General features: G+C 32.6%; 1 protein-coding gene and 1 pseudogene across 4 annotated transcripts; one reads left to right on the forward strand and one right to left on the reverse strand.

The window, feature by feature from the left end:
* Window positions 1-4377: 4377 nt before the first annotated feature.
* Window positions 4378-8012, forward strand: LOC140832185 (nudix hydrolase 8-like; annotated as a pseudogene).
* Window positions 8013-8222: 210 nt separating this feature from the next.
* Window positions 8223-14911, reverse strand: LOC140832184 (uncharacterized). Of its 4 annotated transcripts, none has more exons than XM_073196053.1 (2): window positions 14062-14911; window positions 8223-9518 (listed from the first exon to the last, which is right to left on the reverse strand). In XM_073196053.1, exons 1-2 carry the CDS (start codon window positions 14690-14692, stop codon window positions 8452-8454), a joined length of 1698 nt encoding a protein of 565 aa, XP_073052154.1. In that variant the 5' UTR covers window positions 14693-14911; the 3' UTR covers window positions 8223-8451. The 4 variants fall into 4 exon arrangements, 2 of the variants coding, with proteins under 2 accessions (XP_073052154.1, XP_073052155.1); XM_073196054.1 differs by lacking the exon at window positions 14062-14911 and adding an exon at window positions 9906-10238; XR_012118078.1 differs by lacking the exon at window positions 8223-9518 and adding an exon at window positions 12152-12253 and having other exon boundaries at window positions 14062-14289.
* Between the last annotated feature and the right edge of the window lie 7713 nt (window positions 14912-22624).

Genomic DNA, 22624 nt, shown 5'->3' on the forward strand with positions numbered 1-22624 from the left:
ACACAACTACATGATTCAGTTGCATAGGTTGAGTCATTAAGTCCATCAAACACATCTGAAAATGCTTTGTTTCCTCTGAACAAACACAGCATTTTATAGTACGAATCTCATCTTTTGAAAAATAACAGATATTCCAACCGGCACATCATCACAAAACAGCACACAAACATAATTCTTGAATCACATTTAACCATAAAAATTCTCACGATATAAATTCCAAGTTAAAGAACAGTCGACAGAAGATGAACTATAGTTTATTTCCTTAATTGATAACGGTAAACAAGTGCATACTTCCAAAATCAACATAAGATACCAGGAACTCGTGCATAAAAACCAAAGCCCATAATGAGAAACCATAATACGAACAATCAGCACTTCAAGATCATTAAAAAAACGATTATCCAAAGTACCTCAGAATCAGCCCAACTGGAGGGATTACAAGAAAAGTAAACCCCTCTCCCTTGGATAGCGTAACAGCCGGATAAAACACAAATGGTCCGACAATGTGAGCGAGGGATGCAGCAGAACATTCATGGAATATATATAAGGTAGAACAAACACGATAAATGAAAATGCGGGCATTGGTTGTATCTTCGATGAGTCCAGCGTTGCTTCTGAATGTCCGCCAACGAAGAATCCTCGAGACCGGAAAAGGACGGTCTATCTGGAGTCGAACAAATGAGTGAATCTTCCAAAAATGCATGTAGACGTAGTCCAAAAACACAGCAAGAGAGAAGATGAGATACAATATAAATTTTTGGTGTAAGTATTTATTTGCTTTGGTCTTAATAGATTATTTTCGGTTCGTATTATCAAATAAAGAATTGATCTATTGTTCAAATTATACGATTATTTGTCCATTTTTTATTTAAATAAATATTTATCAGTTTATATAATTAAAAAATTATACAATTCACTTGATAATATGTATTTTTTTAACAAGTAAATAAATTTTTTTTTATTCATCACAAAACACAAAATTATATATTTGATTTATAAGATATTTTTGATACGTTTATATTTGATTCAAATTCTAAAATTGATTCAAATATTATTAAAGCCGACTCAAAAATCTTAAAGATAGACTTGATTCGTTTGCATCTATATATTACGTCGATCCGAGAAGGGATCTTGAGCATAATTTCAATATTTGTTATGTAGTAGGTAAGCTAAAATATTAAAGGCCCCGTCGCATGAAACTGGATTTTTATAAGATGCAACAAGCAATAAGTCGAAAGTAAAAAATGGAAGCAAAAAAATTTAGAACAAATACACGAAACTATGCATGTATATATGTATTTATACAGATTATTTTGTTCCATTGTGAACTATATATGATAATTATTGAGGTGGGTTCTTTCGAGACAAAGTAATAAAAAATTTTGTTAATAATAAATCCAAGATTTCGCTAGCTTGTTTAGTTGAGAAATATTTAGGCAGTGGATAATTGTGAAGCTAAATTAATTAAATACTTAGGAAAATATGAGAGATTAAGGGGGCGGGATTTTAATTTCCTTATGAATTAGCTTTTGCGTGCTTAATTACAAGCACTCGCGTGACGTTGTTTAATTGTGGCAAGTACCGCACGGATGATTCAACACACAAGAATTTAATATATTGATTAGTCCAAAGGTCACATAATATTACGATTAATTAATTGTATTATTATAATTATATTTGATATACTTCACGGCCGTCGGAACAGTAACGTATACATCGGTTGATTCGTGAATAAAATGATCAATGATGTGTAATATAATAAAAATAATAAATCAATATATCTGGATAAGATAACGATACATTACACTAATCATTTGTAGAACTTGAGTTAAATATTAGACAAAATGAATAATCAATCTATATCTTATACTTCACACCAAAACGTACCTTGTATATTCAATTAATCGTTCACATTTATTATTACATATGAGATCCATGATTTTTTTTGTTAACAATATATAAGATAATGCAAAAATATAATTAGATATAACAACATTGTCGGTTTCTAGACGTGATCAAACCTTTATACATTTACATATATATTATATAATTAAAAAAAGGTACCAAACTGTACGTAATAACCAAGATTTCTTAGGATTAACATCAGAAGAAGACATGAATGTTTGCAAGAAATACTTAGGAGCCAAATCAAGGAACCTGGTTGGATATTGCGATCTAATTCAATAATATATATATATATAGACACACACACACACACACGACAGATCAGTATCGTATCTCTTTGGATATAGAATAGTAAATTAATATATACAAGAAGCTGGATGTTAGCTAATTTTCGTCCAGCCACATTTTTTTTGTATTTTTAGTTATGTTCGAGGTATGCACATTTAATTATCAATCTTTGAAAGGGTGACTGTATAAATAAACCATGCCGGTTCGTGTTGTTATCGAATAAATACTTTAAAATAATATTGATGGGACTATTATAAAAACTAAATAAAATAATATTGATGGGACTATTATAAAAACTAAATAAAATAATATTGATGGGACAACCAAGGATGAAAAAAAGAAGAAGAAATGAAATAAAGAAATAGATAATTTAATAGTTCGGGTCCATTATTAGAAATAATTTTTCATGTGCCATTTACGTCCTATTTAATGTCTCCACCGTGTACTTATTATATATGTCCCTCGTAGGGCTTGTTTATTCAAAAATAAGATTAATAAGTATGAGACAACTGGATTTTGGGATTAAGGCTTGTTTATTCAAAAATAAGGTTAATAGAGTTACAAATCGAGGCTTCCCAACGTATCTGCAGATATATTTTTCAGTAGGGGTTGATGACAGATATCTTTTTCTGACAAAAATTAAAAGACGAGGGACGTAAATGATATAAAAAGTCCGATAGACATGGTTGGGAAAACTGAAAACTAAACAAATATAATAACGTGTTAATCATATGGTTTTAATTGGACTTACTGACCCGATCATGTTCTGAATGTCTAACTTTACGTTAGAAACAAAAATTTTGAATTAATTAATGCAGACAACAGCATTCTTTTGAAATATATTATTATTATGTATTTTAATTAGAACTTTAATATGATTATTTTTTAAAAAAATTAATCAAAACCGATTCATCTAATAAATGAAAAAAATAATTATTTTTGAATATTTATTTATTGTTTAAATTTTGATAGACAAAATAATATAAATTTTTAGATACATTTTCTATTTTTTATTAATAATTGTTTATTCAACCAAAGTAGAAGTCGATTTAACAAGAGAAGATTGTTATCTTCATTTAAATTTTATTTTAATATTATAGATATTTTGATATAATAACTTTTTTGATTTCAAAAAAAAAATATAATAACTTTTTATAATAATATTTAAACTTTAATTAAATTTTTTTATTATATCAATAATTTTAAATTTTTAATGATTATTCAAACACTAATAATTATTAATTTAATAATAATTACATAAAATAAATATTCATCGTATGAGTAAAATACTTAAAATAAGTGAATAACTCACAAGTGAATTGGATGTGTTTGCCCAATCCCAATCCCAATCCCAAGCCAACTTAAATAAAGCAATTTAAGCCCACACTTATGTTTTAAAATTAGGTTTTGTTTTTAGCAATCATTTGAATCTTCACATTTTTATGGCAGATTTTTAGAATATCAGCTGGCATATTAGATTAAAAAAGAAAATCCCTCAAATTTTTAGATTGGATCTGTTTAGTTTCAAGAAAATTGATGAAAATGAAATACAATATTCGAGTATTTGCAATATGTTTCACGTGCAACTATTTGATTAAATTTATATATTACGAAAAGTGAAGAAAAATAAAAATCGATAGTGTTTGAAAACAAAAATAAAAACTTAAAATCAGAGATTGACAGTGTTTAACAAATAAGTGTTTTTTTATTATTCTTTGTTTTTTTTTTACAAGAATCATATTTGTAAAACCATATTTAACATCTCGTCAGTTTCTAGATTTTAATTAAATTAAGCGGTTCTTAACCCAAAATTTGGGTTTAAAAACACACACAAAACTGATTTATTTAAGCCGAAAACCAAGAATATATATTTTAATATTGCAGACTGTCAGTAAATTAACACATAATTTGATAATCTAATTTCCCAGAAGCTTCTTGATTTGATGACTCATTTAAACCCGGTTCCTATGGTAGGAAAAAAATTAAAAAATATTCCCTATAAAGACTAATAAAATACTCCAACCGACAAGTTATATTTTGATTTAAACACGACAACTGCATGTGTAACAGTATAATGGATAAAGCAAAGGATTTTAGCGACCCATATTTTTTTCAGGACTTCCAAACTAAATCCGCTGCGCTTTCGATCCATCTCAGTCCCTTTGTCCGTACGTGACCCCCGCTGCGTTTGGCGCACCCACGTGTTATGCATTTCACTTGATTAATTTGTGCGCTTCTGCTTAGATTTTTTTTAAAGTAGAGTTCTTTCATAGTCTCTTTCAAGCGATGTTCTTGCTACATTCCACTTCATGATAATTATCAGTTTTAAATGTGGAATGCTTCATGCTCTTGATTATCCTGTTTTATTTGACTTTTGTTCTTTTTCTTTTGTACCTTTCGACTGTTCTCATAGTTTTTGCCAAAGGGTGAACTGTGAAGAATCCCAAGAAATTTTCTTGTTTGGCGCAATGATGTCGAGGGATTCTTGGAATATTTTCAGAGAAGGATAATATAATTTTTGTTTCTGTTGGCGGGGGATTGCTCATATATAACGCATAGGATTGTCAGTCATCGGTTGATTTGTGGATTAAGGTTGAAAGATCTTGGTTCTATTTAATGGCTCTTAATATTTCTATCTCAAAGTCATTATCTTCCGGTTCGGAGATGTTGCTTTTAAACCCTTTACTGAACTCGAGACATGTTGTTAAAGGCAGTCCACTTTGGTGTTCCTGCAGAGGTAAAACTCCGGATTCCCAAATTCCCAAGACGAAAAGGCCTTGTTTGTGTGAGGAAAACCATGCATTTTCATTATGTATTATGTTTATTCAATCTTTAGCAAGCGTTCGATGATTGTTTTTGAAATCCTTTTAGAGAAACTTTTTGCTGGGAATCTGAAAATTTGTGAGGTTAGTCTTGAAGAATATCGATAGATTAATGGCTGTTAAAAAAATGCAAGATTCTATTAGTCCCACCACCTACTAAGAGTGATTTGTACATATCTGTCTGGAGCAACAATCGATCGTCCTGATAGCGATAGGTGTTCGAGGCTGGTGTAAGTTGCAAAAATTTTGAGTTGCACTGGTATCACTAACTTTAGTTTTCAATAAAATTGTACATGTTCGATCTTATAATTAGTGCTAAAGCTACGATCATGTGTTCGGATGGTTCGACTCCCTATCATGGATGGAATGGGAATGATACTCTTTTTCCATGGTTCCATGCTTGTAAAGTATGATCAGCGTTGTGTCAGTCAAAAAATACGGTGAAACGAGGAAAATATGTAATGGAATGGGATAAATTTTCCGCCTGCTGCATTTTCTATGCACCTTGCGTATTATTTCTCTAGCTATCTAACTTGTCTTTGATGGAAACAGAGTGTGCAAAAAACCATTGTGCGGTTCCTGAACTGTCTTGAGATTGAATTTTTTTTTTGCCCTTTTTCTCTCTGTCTCCAGGCTATATTCCAAGGGCTTCGTATTCAAATACTTCACAGAATACAACCTCTGCAGTTGGACAACATGATTATATAGACTCGTATTCATATCAAATCGATAGATTAAATAGATCGAGTTCAAGTGCCTTCTTTAAAAAGATCGATATACTTGATGCCCTTGATGATGAATATGGTGGAGTCGTGGTAAATCCTGAGAGATTGCCATCGAACCCCGATGTGTTTGCCCGGGCACTTCGCTTGTCAGTGCACCATTGGAAAATAAAGGTCTATTCTCTTATACAATTCACTTGTATTCTTATATTGAAAGGCTTGAAGTTTTATCTATTACCACATATTATTACAAAAAGACACCTTAGCACTGATTGATGCGAAAAATAAGACATCTATTGTTTAAACATTCTTGTTTCGTCAATCAACTCCAGTACATGAAGTTTGGCTTTAATGTCATATGTTTCTTAGTTGCTAAATCTGAAGTCCAGTGTATGAAGTTTGGCATTCATGTCATACGTTTCTTAGTTGCTAAATATGAAGTTTGGGTTTGATTTCAGTTTTCTTGAAATTAAAATTTTGAGGGCATTCGTAATCTAAAGCTAGATAATTTTAGGGAAAGAAGGGAGTTTGGTTGAAGCTGCCAGTTGAAAAATCTGATCTTGTTCCAGTGGCTGTAAAGGTAACATCCGCAACCGTACAATTGAACAATATTCAAATAATGCCAAGCAATCTCTACCTATTCTGCCCAGCATCTTCAAATTCCGTACCTAAATCAAACTGGTTAGCTTTACACAGGAAGGATTCATGTATCATCATGCCGAAAGATCATTCGTGATGTTGACTTTCTGGATCCCGGATGGACCATCACTTCTACCGTCCAACGCTTCTCATCATGTTGGAGTTGGCGGTTTTGTAATCAACGATAAAGATGAGGTTATTTTTCATTGCTTTACAAAGATCCAATATGTGGATCCACTATATTCCCATACCATCATTTTTGGGATTGGCATGGTTCTAACATTCACTTAGTCACGATGTTGGCCTGAAAATACTCGTACAAGGCCTGTCTTATGAATCAAAAATTAAACCGAAATTATGTTTCGTTTTTCTATAAAACAGGTGCTAGTAGTGCAAGAAACACATTGTCCCTCCCACACTTCACGGTCTATGGAAAATACCTACTGGTTTTATTCTCGAAGTATGTTTTATTCCTCTGAAGTCTCCAGTGAATATCTGTCCAGGCGCTTATATCCCCCACTTGTAATAATCTTATAATTTTTTTCAGTCAGAGGAAATCCATTTGGGAGCTGTAAGAGAAGTAAAAGAAGAAACTGGGGTGCGTAAGATTACTTATTATTAGTTAATTTCTCCGTGATCATTCAACTTCTCTACACCATACCGTGCTTAGATGTGAAATATGATATGATTTTCCTTGTCGTGCCAGATTGATACTGAATTTGTTGAAGTTGTAGCTTTCAGGTAATTAAAAAACTAACTGCTGCATGTGTTCAAGTGTGTAGTGCAGCTAGCATTCAAGAATTCGTTGAACATAAATATGAATTTTTTAACGTTACAAGTATTTTTCAATTTCATAATCAACCTTTTCATGTATTTCACACCAGGCATGCTCATAATGTTTCTTTCGAGAAATCAGATCTGTTCTTCGTTTGCATGTTGAGACCACTGTCAACGGCAATCAGAGTTCACGATCATGAAATCCAAGAGGCCAAGGTAAGCATCATTTTTCATGAATACGGAGAACATTATTCTCTTCTGAATTAAAATTCAACACCAAATTACCTGGTCGTTTTGCGCTTGGACTTGTAAAATGATTTAGATATCAAATACGGCATGCATGAAACCGGTATCTGTAGGGATGATTGTTTTGAGTAACCATTTAATAAATAATTGCTCGAAAAATCATTTTAACTGAATTTACGTGTTTGTCATGGCGTAGTGGATGCCTCTCGAGGATTTTGTGAATCAACCATTGATCCAAGAGGACAGCATGTTCAAGAAAATCATTGACATTTGCACTGCAAGGCTTGAGAAGCGATATTGTGGATTATCTGTACATCAATTATTCTCTAAGTTTGATGGAAAATTATCCTCATTGTACTTCAATATCGTAAAGGACTGGGACTCTGACTGTCTAGCTGAGTAAAGAAAACCTTTGACTACAGAATATGTGCATATAAATGTGATTCTGTCATGTAAATATAATATTTGTGCAACATCTTTTCCTGAATCCCGTATTTTTTTCTGGTTTAGCAATTGATGGGTCTATTTGCGTTCGTACCGAAGTATTGGTCTAAGATCACTTTATCATTTCATTAGCTTTGGCTATTTTATGAAACAAAGTTTGTTTTGGCAAGTTTTATGTATCGCAAGACTTTGGTGTTTTTGGAAATCATTTCGAATTTTGGAAAATATCACCGATCCAAAGCGTGTCGCTATGGTTTTCAAAACAATAAGCAACATCGATAAATTGATGCAATGTGCGTGAAAGGAACACGTTAACTTCTACACAATAAGAATTCAGTGAGTGTGGTCTAAGGGGAAAAAACACGTCTCGAAATGGAGATAAGCCAAAATCCCAACTTATTAATTAAACGATAAATGTATTGTCGTAACCATGTTCTGCAAGCTTTGATCTGGTTTTACGGACCTGATTCAAGTATCGGCCAAATTTATGAGAATAACGATCGCTTATAATAAAGGACAAGAATCACAACCCGAGCAGAATGAGAATTCACAAAAAGAAAATGTATACAGTAATATATGATGCCAAGAAACCAGAATCTTTCAGCACCTCAGGCCTTTTCAGCTCCAGCATGCTGTGTGGTCAATTTTCTGATCGATTCGATTCTCTGTAATCTGATCTGCTCGCGGAACTTCGCTATGAATTCATCGGCTTTCTTGTCCACATCAGGTCCTACATCACTAACAGTATCATCAACTGCAGTTTCTTCATTGTCTGAACTCCCTTCAAAGCGGTCATCTTCAGTTTCTACCTCCGACTCTTCATCTGTGGGCTGTATTAATACTTTTTCATCGAGCTCGTACTTCTCATTTTTCGGGAATTTCACATGATTGACCAAGTTTTCATTGGTTCTAAATGTTAGAACAGACTTAGCCGATAACTCGGGGCTGGGATTCGTTCTTCTTGACTGTTGCTCAAATACACTCTCACCCGATTTCTCTAGAGGAACACTTGTCACGCTTCGCCTCATGACCTTCTCAGAAGAAATTTTTTCGTCTATAAATATGCTCGAATTCAAATTCGATACTGATTTTGGGAGAGATGGTGGCGGAGGTGCAGGTGGAGGTGAGGAGAAATTCTTTTTCCTTGCCGCATCTTCACCATTTTTCGCATGGGATTCTGACGAAAAACATGGCAAAGGGGATAACTTTTTTGATGATGGATTAGGCATCAATGACTTAAATGATCTAGATTCTAGCAGTTTCCACTCTGTGTCGTCATCCTCACTTTCCTTCATCTCCATCCTTCCCGACCTCGATCTCCATGGAATTGGTGAGCGAAAGACTACGTTTTCCTCCATTTTCCCCTCCAAATTTTCAGATCTCAGCCCTTCTGAATTCCCATTTCTTGAAATTATTGATGTTGGCGAACTGAAAACGGCATCTTCCTCCTTGTTGCCCTCCGAAATTTCAAACTTCGACCCTTCAAAGTCCCCGTCTCTTGATTTCCTTGAATTGGTGATGAATCTCTTTGAACTTGTCCGATTAAATGAACCCTTTTTCCCACTTAAATCATCTACCAAGTCCACCTCTTTAGGATCCAAAACCCTCTGTTTCAAGCTCCTAACAGGTAACAACAAAGGCTTTTGGCTGATTCCTGGACGGGAACCGTTCTCCTCTGTAACCCCAGAGCTTTCTCTAGCCACTAACACAACGGGTTCTCCTCTCAAGTATTGAGAATTCCATGTTTCAACCTTATTTTCATCGATTACAGTTTGGTTTTCAGCTTCATCATCAAAAACAGATGAAACTTGAAGCAACTTAGACACATAAGAGTGCGCATTGTCAATGTTCAAGTTGTTATCTTTCTCCGTCCCGTCATTTTTCTTGCTAAATAATCCATAAGAAACAGCTATACCCACAAAAATTAGTTGCAGAAGCTCCCAACTTCTAGCATTTACGGTTTGGTTAACGTATTCAGGAGCTAGTGAAGGAAAGAATGGAAGTAAAACAAAGAAAATTACAACAATGCCAGCTTTGTACAGAAAATGGTTGAAAAACTTACTCGTGCTAGCATGATTCGAAGAGATTTCTTGGACTATTTTTTTGGATTTCAAAGTTTGAGAAACCGCATCTGCCATGGAAGAATTTACAGAAGATAAACTCGGCTTTGGATCTTGGATAGTCTAGCAGAATGTTGAAGAAGAATTGAAAAGGAGCAGTGGAGTCTTAGGGACTAAGCAAAAGCAAAGAAAGTGGAGAGAGTGGGGAAAGAGCTCTTGGGAGTCTAGAGCTATTTTCAAGCTATGCTTTTCCTCCTATTAACCGTAAAGAATCACTATGTTTGATTTTATAACATTTTTTGTTCGAAGTAAACATTATACTTTCATGGATTATAAGATATTTTTGAAACCTTTTTTTAGCACATAATTTTCATTATACCTTGATCTAATCATTATAATGAAATCTCATTTCCGATGTTGTAATATAACATGAGAGGATATTGCGGAAAGTGATAGAAAATAAATTAAAATGACACTAAAAAGTATATAAAATAAATGAAAATATATTAATTCAGAAACATAATAAAATAAATAATATAATGTTGGAATATAGAAAATGGTTTTGTGAAATAAAAACTAATTTGCTGGGGTGGGGGCAAATAGGTAGCGTGGATGTGGGTTGGATTCTTCTTTTGGAGTGCGTACGCTAGCTTTTGTTATTAAAAAAATTTGAATGTATTTTCTTGGAGGGTATTCTTTTCTTCACTTGCTCATCATCCACATTCTTCAATTCCATAGTCTTGAAGACGTAGGATTCTGTGTGGATCTATGGAATAAGATGATGGTCGATCGGGTGGGTGTTACGTGTCTGTTCCGTTTTTGTTATGTGTGCGTATTTTTGGGTAGAGTAGATGCTACTGTCCTCACAGGATCTCAGCTATTGATTTTACATGGTGATTAAATCTGGATTTTTGATCACTTCATGGGGTGTATGTGTGTTTAAATCTGAGCCTTTGATCATCTCATGGAGACAGTGCCTCACAAGATAGGGTGAAATAAACCGTATTTTTGAACCAATGTTATAAGTCGATTTTATTGGGTCAAGGTTCTGTAGAAAAGTTAAATTGGGGCCAAGGTTTAAAACTAGAAGGAAAAGGTTGGGATTTTTAACCCGGCCCATTTTGAAAATTTGAATGAGAAGTGGGCTTTCAAATCCCGTACCATTTTAAATGTTAAACTAGGAGCCGGGGATCTGAAAGCCCGGCCCTCGTAAAGTTAAAAAGAGGGGACGAGGGTCACTCCTACGGAAAAAGATTATAAATACTTAAAACTAGAAAATACATGACAAACTATAATTTGATAACGAAGAACACTAAAATCATAAAGTAGTTTTTTCTAATAAAATATATGGAAATAAATTTTATAAAAAATTTATATGATTGGAATTTTTTATTTTTATATTTGTTATCTTGTTATTATTTATTTATTTTTATAACAGATCGAGAAAGAAAATTAATTATGCCTATGATTTGTGAAGCGTTGTTTGGGGAAAGAAACAAAACAAACTATCACGATCTGACGGTCAGCATGCTTCCTCTTCCTCTTTTTTTTTTTTTATTAATAAAGCTTCTTCTTTTTCTTTTTCTTTTTCTTTTTCTTTTTCTTTTTCTTTTCTTTCTTTCTTGCTTTCTTTTTCTTTTTTCTTGGTAAATAACAGAAGTTGATTCATCATTTTCTTTTCGCGTATATATATACACTAGTTTGCTTGCCGCATTTTTTATCAAAAATAATACTTTTTTTAGTAGGATAAAGGCTGTGTTGTTACTTTTGAATAACCAATTTTGGAACTCTACGAATATCTCTCACTATTTTATTTTCATATGTAAGTGAGTCAGAAACTCGAAAACAAGAAAAGAACATACATCACATTCCAAGCAATATAAATTGAAGTCTTTGGTGCATAAAGTCTCTGTGGAAGAGTTGGTTGATCTTTCGTTGTTTGTCTTGTCATGCCAGATTGAAGATGATTGTGGTACGTACCGGCAACATTGATCAGATAACATATATCCATGCTAGAAATATACGATCTACAAAATTTATGTCTAAGTTTATGTCACTGCACGTCTGCACCAGAAATAAAGCGACAAAACTCTACTTATTAATACAACGAGTTTGGAGAATTAGATAAAATTGGACAACCATGGTTATGGTATGTAATTGCGGACAAGATCGGTGTTGTCGTCCATGAGAGAATCAAGGGCTTCATACTGTCCTTGTGATATAATATCAACCTCAATCTCACCATATCTACCTTGTATTTTATTCGCACTTGATTCCATGCAACGCTGAGGGATTATTGCATATAAAATGATTCCAACCATGAAAATCAAGGCCATTATCTTGGCTGATGCTGCATACACAAACTCAAATGGTATAATGCATTAAACAAATATCAAATCAACAGTAAATTTATGCGTAGAAGATCTCTGGTCAATTAATTAAGTAAATATTTAAAGCTGAGTGATTTTACATGATCTAAATTATCCATAAAATACAACTTATCTATTATCTACAAGTACGTTGGTGATAACAATAAAAAAAAGTACGTTGGAGATTTTTTTAAAAAAAAGTTACATAAATACCTCTTGTATCTTTTCTAAGGTGAAATATATTACAAATTTTATTTAAACAATATTCGTCCACTTCTTATTTGATTTTACATAAAGTTAAAGTATCACACCTTTTTTTAGTTTCAATCACCACCTCAAATATATACGACTTGGATTTATCGTTTAGTATTTGTACACGTGATGAAAAAATACAACCCCTTTAATCGAGGCCGGCAAGAAAAACAATCCTAATTTAAAGAGAAAATAACCAAAATGAGCCTAAGTTTGCTTGTTTTGTGTTTAGCAATTGGAGTATTCAAATTTGAGCTTTGGACATATAAGAAAATATATTTTGGCTTTTAGTCTTTTATTGTCAAAATGTTTATGTCGAAAGTACTGACATAATACTAAAAAACGATGATGTGATATCGAGAAATATTTATGTTATTATATATCTAATAACATCAAGTCGACACTCATAAAAAAGACCAAAATTCAAAACACAACATAACTTACATTATCATAAGTCAGATTTAAATACTTATATGATCAAAACATAAAATAGACAAATTTGTAAGATTGTTTTGTCTATTATCCCATTTCGATAAACTTATATTTTATTTAATACATTTTTTATACAGTAACAATAATTGATTAAACTTCTTCTCAATCATTTCTCGTCGTTTAACGATAATGTCGAAGTGGAAAAAAACTACAAATTAATTAATGTAATATTTTCACAAAAAAAAAACTATATATTTTAGTAAAGGATGATATTTAATTGGAACACGTGCAGCTTTCTTAAATTTTGTCTGCAGCTTTTCCTTTCCTTTTTCGAATTTTATTATTTTTCGAAAATAAAATCATGCGTTTCACGAAATAGGGGGAAAAAATAAATAACAAGTTTTCCACAGCGAATCCTACGAACTCCAGGCTTGACTGGGTAAAGTTTTACTCTAAGTCAATCCCGTCGGTCAATAGAACATAATTGTGTGGGGGCATGCATCACTTATGATATAATATAAAATGTCATATGATCATCGTGTATATCTCAAATATTTTTATTTCCTCAAATATTTTTATTTTGAATTCAGACGATAGCACGAAAATCTTGTATAACATGGATAATACTCTTAATATAGCATAAATCAAGCCAAAATACTATATGTAAAGACTTTGATTCAGTTTTTTCTATTGGTTCATTTTTGTATAAAAATTAAGAATCCAAGTTAAACTCAAGTGCTTTATGTTTTTCAACATTAATAACTAAACTAATTAACACCTAAGCCTAGCTACTTAATTCAGTTAGGCCAGCAGTCCTTCATTATCGGTCATGGGAAGGGACAAAACAAAAACACGAGACTTGCTTGCAGATACTGATCGATCTCCTTTGTTTTCATCTTCCATTGTTAAAGGGATCCAGGCATATTGGGATGAAAAAACAAATTAAAGGGATAGTTAACATATTTAAGAGCGAAGTTTGAAAATCAAGAAAACTTGTATATAAAATTTTCAGGGAAAAAAATTAAGAAAATAAAGTGTATCACTCCGATCGCGACATAGAACGAGTTTAAGGTTCCTGATCAAAAGATACAAACATTATTGTTACCTTTGAAACAGGTCTGAATTCTCCAAGCTTTGATCTTTTCATCCTCCCCAGTGGAATCCCACGTCAATCCAAGGCCAAAATTATTATCAGACAAGTAAGGACTGTACGAAAATGGAATCCCGACAATTTTCATAGTTTTACAGTAAACGGGCACCGGAAAAGATAATTCGACAGTGTAAACATATTTATCATGAGTAGAATCAGTGCTCAGGCAAGGGACAAATTGTACGAGGGTGCTCGGAATTTTCGATGAACAGTTGATATATTTATACTGTTTCAAGACATGATAATAGCGAAATGGGGTCTGAGAAAGATTCAAGTTCAAGAAAACTTCGTGGACGCAGTTTTTTGGGTCTATAAGGTTGAGTCTTTTGGTATCGTAGAAGATGGATTTAACCACTAAATCTCCATAATTTGGGAAATTTATGATCGTTTTCTCTTGCTCGCAGAATAGTTTGAAACCTGGGAGGCCACAGTGTTGTGGGTGGAGACCCTGGATTCGAAAAGGGTGTCGGATTTCGGAGGAGTTAAGGCTGCAGCTGGATGGTTCGCAGTTGTTGATTTCTGCTTGAGGAGTTTGCGTGAGCAGTGTGACAAAGAAGAATATTTTGAATAGAACTGAAATATCCATCGATCTGGCTTGATCTACCAGTGGTGATTGGAGTGGATTCTAAGAATTATAATGGAAACAGTGAATTTTAAAGAAGGTGAAGTGTTCGAGCAGCAAAGAATTAGGCAGCTGCAGGCCAGAAAGTTGCAGTTTGCAGAGGGAATTTGTAATTTTGTCCTAAAGAAAATTCTGGACTGATTTAATTCAAAGTCGATGCATTTTAGTAAATGTTTGGTTCAATTATTGACTCAGTTCTGAGGAAAATGAAAAAATGAAAAGAGGAAAGGAAAAAAAAAAAGGTCGGTTGTCACGCTTTGGATACGATCAAGTGTGGTATGGCCAATGTGCTAAAAAATTTAGAAACAAACTTTCAAAAAATTTGAGATTATTAAAATATTTAAGTTGGATGTGAAATGATAATTGATAAATATTTTAATTTTCTTTATTAAATTTGAGATAAGATGTTAAATAATTTTTTTTTCCCTTTTAATAATTAATCAACATATTAAAAGTTATACATTATGTGTAATACAATAATTTCATATAATAATTTGATTGATGTTTAATAAATAAACTTTATTTACAATTAGACATTTGGTTTGATGTGATATCAAATAAAGTAAACACCGTTTATTTTTATTATTATTATTAGTTATTCTGCACACGTGATGCATGTGTGTACAATGTTTTTTTATTATTATCGATGAACTAAAGTGAAATTTGACAAATTACGGAGGGACTAAATTGATATTTGAATGGTTGAAATAAAAAAAAGTGTGTGTTGAAATTTGAAAAAAACAAAAAAAAAAGTGTAATATTAGTATCATGTAAGGGTAAAATTAGAAGAAAAAAAAGTTTGCGTCCTCTCTTGTTAGTTATTATCATGTCTTGTAAGGACCGTATATCGTATTATCGTAAATTTTATATGATTATCGGTAATTCATGAATTTGATATGTGATTATACATTTGATGTATATTATAACAATAAAATTGAGAAATGAATATTGAATATGAATTGACGTTGTAAGAGCTCGAGTGGAGAGGCCGGACGCCAATTTAGTACAAACATTAAAATTTGTACAGAACGAGTGGCGCCCGGGCGGTAGAAAATGACCGCCCGAGCGCCAAGGTAGAAATTGTGTATGTTTGGACAGAACATGTGGTGCCCGAGCGGTAGAAGATTACCGCCCACGCGCTAGTGTAGAATCTGGGATTGTTCGGGCAGAACTTGCGGCGCCCGGGCGGTAACTTTTGACCGCTCGAGCGCGGCACAAATATGACTCGGGGGCAGAATGTCTCGCGCTCGGGCGCGAGAATTCTACCGCCCGAGCGCCGAAGCGGTGAAATGATAAGAACAAGTTGCCGGTTGTTTTCTTCCTCATTTAACTTTCAGCAACTTCGAGAGACACGAGAGATTTTGATTTTCTTTCGTCTGAATCGACTTCGAAACGCTGTCTAAACGCGAAACAAATTATATAGTTGTGATCGTCGCGTGAAGGGCTTCTGACTGAGGTAATTTTCTTCTAGTTCCAGCAGCTCGAAATATCAAAGTGCTGGAATAGCGTGTATTTGAAGTTGAATTTCCTATATGTAGTTGAATAACCGACAATAAACTTATATTCGAAGTCGGAATTGAATTATGACATGATTTTGATTTGATATGAATTTTGAAGTTTCAAATGATATTTGAAACTCATATTGATGATTTTGGAGTATTTTATTGATTGGAATGAGTATATTATTGATGTAGATAAAGTGTAATATCAATATCTTCAGGCTACATCAACTGAAAACTAAGAATTGAGTTATGTTGCGACCGGGTAACATACGACATGTATCTGTATTATATGATATATGTTGGATTGATTTGATTGAGAATATGTGTCTATATGCCTATTTGTTGATTTGATATGGCATACATGACATTGAGATTTGAATATCGATGTATAAAATAAATGATTTGTTAACACACATCATTTGATGCATACATCGATACATGACATGCACGTTGAGCTATGATCCTTGGATACCCTGATATGATTTGAATGGATTCTGGGGTTTGTGAACACAATTGCTATGCTGGTATTATATGACCCGTAAAGCATAGACATTTGTGGCCCCGATGATTGGATATGAGATTTGGGATTTGATGGCGCTTTGTCGACACTGTCATACGAGTATCCCTTATTGAGGCCAGTGTGCCAGCTCGAGCATTGATTTGATAGCGATTCGTTTGATTCTGACATGTACTCAGTGGATGGGCATTTGACCTGATACCTCCACGACATACATGCATTGCATACCATATATCATTGTTTAGATATCTGTGGTATATATGATTGGTTGTTCCATACGGAGCTTTGCTCACCCCCAAGGGGGGCTGTTGTTGTCTTTGTGTGTGGATAATGGCAGGTACTCCAGGATATCACGAGGCCGGAGAGGGTACTTCTGGAGGGAGTCACAGTTGAGTTGAGGTTTATGTCTTGTTCCCAGTATATGTATATGTATTTATATACCGGGATATGTCCCGAGGATATGGGTTGTGTGTATATGATTGATTTTGATTATGTGTGGGCGTGTTTATGATGTGAGATGAAATACTATTTTTACTATTCAAACTATAAAAGATATATTTTGGGTTCATCGTAAAGAAAATTTTAAATTCGTTTTCCGCTGTGATTAATTAAACCCTAATCTGATTGCATTGTAATAATGATTAGTAGCTAAGGACCCCACATGTCTTCATACTTAATAATATAATATAAAGTGTGTACAATCATTTTTATCATTATCAATTGACTAAAGTGAAATTTGACAAATTATGGAGGGATTAAATTGATATTTGAATGATTGAAATAAAAAAAATTAAAAATAAATGTGTGTTGAAATTTGAAAACAAAAAACAAAAGTGTAATATTAGTTTCATATAAGAGTAAAATTAAAAAATAAAAAGTTGATATCTTCTCTAAGTAGTTATTATGATATCTTCACACTTAATAATATACTATAGATATTATAGATTAAAAACAAGTAGGAAGTAGGAAACAGTTTTAGTTCAGGTTGAAACGAATATAATAAATAAGGTAAACGACGGATGATCACTTGGCTTACGTTATCTATGTATTACATAAAAGACTTTTTCCATGGAGAAAATGAATTGAGAAGAATTATTTCATTAACTGAATGGACTAGTTACAAAGTCAGTTGACCTAATCATATCTAAAATGTAATTATTTGATATTTGTTTTTATGAACCAGATAATGAATAAAGTCACAAATTTGTGTGAGGCGATCTTACGAGTCGTATTTTGTGAGATAAATATCTTATTTAGGTCATAGATGAAAAATTATTAATTTTTATGCTAAGAGTATTACTTTTTACTGTGAATGTCGGTAGGTTTGACCCGTCTCACAGATAAACATTCGTAAGACCGTCTCACAAGAGACCTACTCATGAATAATAATATATTTATTCTTAATTAATATTTTAATATTTCAAATATTAGATTTTACATTTTTAGCTCAACCATTATTTGCCTCTTTTGTCTATTGATGTCTTTCCAATTACCCTTTCCTTTTTTTTTTCTTTTGCGTCATGAAAAGGAGGTTTCTTACACGGTAAGTAGTTAGCATGCAAAAACAAGATGTGAGGATTCCTCCTTCAACGTATCCACTAATAGAGTTGAACATTATACATACATACATAATATATATATATATATATATATATATATACAAAATCTTGTGTGAGACGGTCTCACAGGTCATATTTTGTGAGACGAGTCTCTTATTTGGATCATACATGAAAAAATATTACTTTTTATGCTAAGAGTATTATTTTTTATTGTGAATATCAGTATGGTTGACACGTCTCACAAATAAAGATTCGTCAGACCGTCTCACAAGAGATCTGTTAATATATATATATATATATATATATATATATATATATATATATATATATATATATATATATATATATATATAATGAACACGTATGGTGAACATACATAATTTGTTACAATAAAATCCGAAACTTTAAATTTTAGGATAAAATTGCCTCTACAACTTAAATTAAAATTAAGAAACAAACACCAACTTAGCATTTCATCGTAGACATTTTAATAAGAGAGAGGTATTGGGCCTTATACAATACCCAATAATATATAAAAATCATATTTTTATATAAAACTCAAATTGTTACTAATATATATAGCTATTAGCGTGAATTTTTTGTACGGTCATTAAAAGAATAAATCAATCTCGATCTCATAATCGCAATTTTCTCATAAAGAAAAAAGAATTATATTTGAACAAATTTGGTGTAAACAATTAAAGTTTATCTGCATTCACCCTTATATTTCGTGTATTTGAAACATATTTTACTGATCAAATGTAAAAAAAATTATAACACGTCGATGAACGTGAATGTCGAATAAATATAACGAGGGAATGTGAATCAAAAAATAATCAATAATTTATAATATATCAATTTTAGTCATATATTTATTGGTATTTGATATTTTTAGTCATATATATTTCGTTAGTAATTACAATCCTCTAACCACGTTTTTTCGATGAATTTTATTTATTTTTCTTGAAATAATATAATTGAATGAAGAGTAGGTTTATTGTGAGATGATCTCACAAATTTTATCTGTAAGACGGGTCAACCCTACCGATATTCACAATAAAAAATAATACTCTTAGCATAAAAAAATAATATATTTTCATGAATGACCCAAATAATAGATCTGTCTCACAAAATACGATTCGTGAGATCGTCTCACACAACTTTTTATTTTAAATTAAATTTTTATTGTTAATTTTGTGTAAGTACACATTTAAATTTTTTTATCGAGATATATACATATGTTTCTCAACGTAATTATAAAAATTTAAAAATATATTAGTCATTTATTTACATAATTTTGGCAAAAAATTACTAAAATTGATTAAAAAAAACCTAATTATAAAATTATAATTGATTCAACAAAATATCGAGATTAAAAAAATTACTATGGGTACTATATCATGCTGCATCGAAAAATGTGTACTATATAAAGTACCAAAAATTACTATATTAGAAATATTTATCAGATATCGCAGAAAAAATATTGCTATATATCGAAATTTTAGTATGGTATCGATATATCGTTTTATATCGAAAAAAATATATTATATTTTTAAAATATTTAACCTTTTGAATTTATATATATTTTTGATATTTTGTTTTATATCGAAATTTTTTCATATTTCATATCATTATCTTACTGAAAAAATCAATATCAATATCATATTGTACTAAAAAAATTACTCTTTTTCAATAAGATAATATACTGAAATTCCATATTTTTTTCCAACTATTAAATATCAGGCATTATTGAAGGCTAATAAAAAAGAGAGATTTTTTCAGATAACCTTACACAATTACTATAATCATTTTAATCTCCAGCTAAATTAATTTTTCCAAAATAATATTTTTATCATATCAAATTAAAAATATATCTCATATCCTTTGAACACAATTCACCATCAATTTCTTCATCTCAGACTCTGTATTTTATTATCTCATCAATTTCGTACGTACAGAGATGGCCGTGAAACTTGTCAATCTCATTTTTTAAACAAGTATGATTTTTTTTTTCCAGTTAAATTTTATGCAAAAAAAAATGATTTTATATTGATATACTGTGTGCGTAGATACATGAGATATGTCAAACTCATTATGTGGGGATCCGGAAGCTAATTCAGTTCTTAATTGTCATTGGGACTAATTATTCACTTATAATAAACAGGCTCTAATTTTTTATTTTTTTTGACTAAAATACACAGCGGGAACGTAATGTAATTAAATTCAAATTATATATTAAACATAAACATACAAATCTGATGTTATCTACAATAATTCAACTAGGTTCAATTACATATCAGCACTGAATCCTAAGTTGCTTCTGAAGCCCGGATCTCCACGCTATCTAGTCCAGCCTCGTTCTCTTCCTGACCCTTATCCTGTCCCACCTGTTGTCATGCACACATACAAACAAGACAACAGCCGGATAACTCCGGTGAGATATAAATATCCCAGTATAAATCATGTATACATGCAATCATATAAACAATATAAAAGCATATAACAGAAAATCATATCCCATATCGAAATCATGACATGAAATAAAAACAAGAATAAATCATATTCTAAACATGTACCCTAATCAGGAACATAATCAATATCAAGAATAACTCATATTCTAAACCTGTACCAATATCAGGAACAACAAAGAATATGAACCATATTCAGGAACATAATCAACATCAATAAATATAAATCAATATAATTGTCACCTCAGACTCGTGACTCCACGTTTTAGACTAGACTCAATCCTAGCCTAGGGATCCCGGTTTCCAGATGTGGTATTCCTATATCGACCAACAGTAATAGAAAAGACTCCAGTTCTATCCACGTCGATATAACCAAACATCCAGTGTCCTGAACTAACCGTCATGGACTGTGGTCCTATCACCAATATCATGTCCTGTGACAAAGTGCAATGGGCCAGTGACGAGTCCTCACTATCCGGCCCTTCTGTCACAAGATGAAATGTCTACGACTAAGCATATCCGCCTAGGACTCAAGACATACATGGTCTATAAATCCATAGACCAAAAATATCAATCGTATTCAATTGCAAATAACAATGCAATAAAATAAAGTATGTGATTTAGGGAAACTCGAGTCAAACCTCACTCGAGTTGTGCAATCTCAACTCAACATTAATTTATACCTTTATCTTCTCGCTCAGAAGAAGAAGAAAAAGTCCCAACTCTATCTCTGTCCATTCCCAATCTGGTAATAACAATACCGAACAGATATAATATCAATATACAACTCACTTCAATACATGTTCTGATCAATATTCAAATCAAGATACACTCTAATCCATATCGACCATATCACGATATAATCGAAATCACTACAGAATTTGATCAATATCAATTAACTGATGTTTCGACGGTATAACAATGCTGTCTCGATAACCCCGTCAATCAAAACATCACAGATATAATACTAGAATTCCTAATCAGTATCGATACCAGTCATAATCTCAATAACAATACATATCTGATATGAATTCTCAGTCAAATCGATTCCAAAAATCATAACAATTACATACTCAATCTTTCTCTCAATCTGACTTCGATTCTATGATGTCTAACATGACAAGAACATCATATATGAATCCTATTCAATTCTGACAATAGTCTAATTTCAAAACATGTCAAAACGTAGCAAAAATTATGTCAAGTTGTAGCTGACGTCGATAGGAACACAATACCGTATTCAGATTCAAAATCGAACGGACATATTTCTCGTAAATTAATTTCGAAATTTACGAACGAAGCCTTTCCCCAAAGCTTTCCTTTCCATTTATTTTCTGATCCTTAACGTTTATATGTATATATATACACCCATGCTGCATACGAGAGACCAAGTGGCATCCTTACGTTTTGCATGACTGGCGCATATGCGCGCCCAAGCCCCGCGCATATGCGCCGGAGGCTTTATCCAAAATTTGCTACTGGGGTGCTCGCGCATATGCGCCGAGCCTTCTGTCCATCACGCGCATGTGCGCCATTTCCGTCGCGCATATGCGCCGAGTTCTCTGGAGTTTGTCCTCGGCATTTCACCTACCTCGCGCATATGCGCGCCCTGTCCCGCGCATATGCGCGAGAGGTTCTGGACATTATGCGCATGTGCGCGCTTACACGTCGCACATGTGCGCGAATGCACACGCTCGCACATATATTTCGCGTCTTGTCTCATCTTTCTCGGTCCGATCCGATCCGTCTATAATTTACCTTACTTAATCGATAAATCAGTCCGGATTAATCTCAGATTACGGTAAATATACTCAAATCATTTCAGATTACGGTACTCAAATTCTCGGGCC

Source organism: Primulina eburnea, chromosome 5 (genome assembly GCF_022965805.1).
Source record: "Primulina eburnea isolate SZY01 chromosome 5, ASM2296580v1, whole genome shotgun sequence".
Lineage (NCBI taxonomy): Eukaryota > Viridiplantae > Streptophyta > Magnoliopsida > Lamiales > Gesneriaceae > Primulina > Primulina eburnea.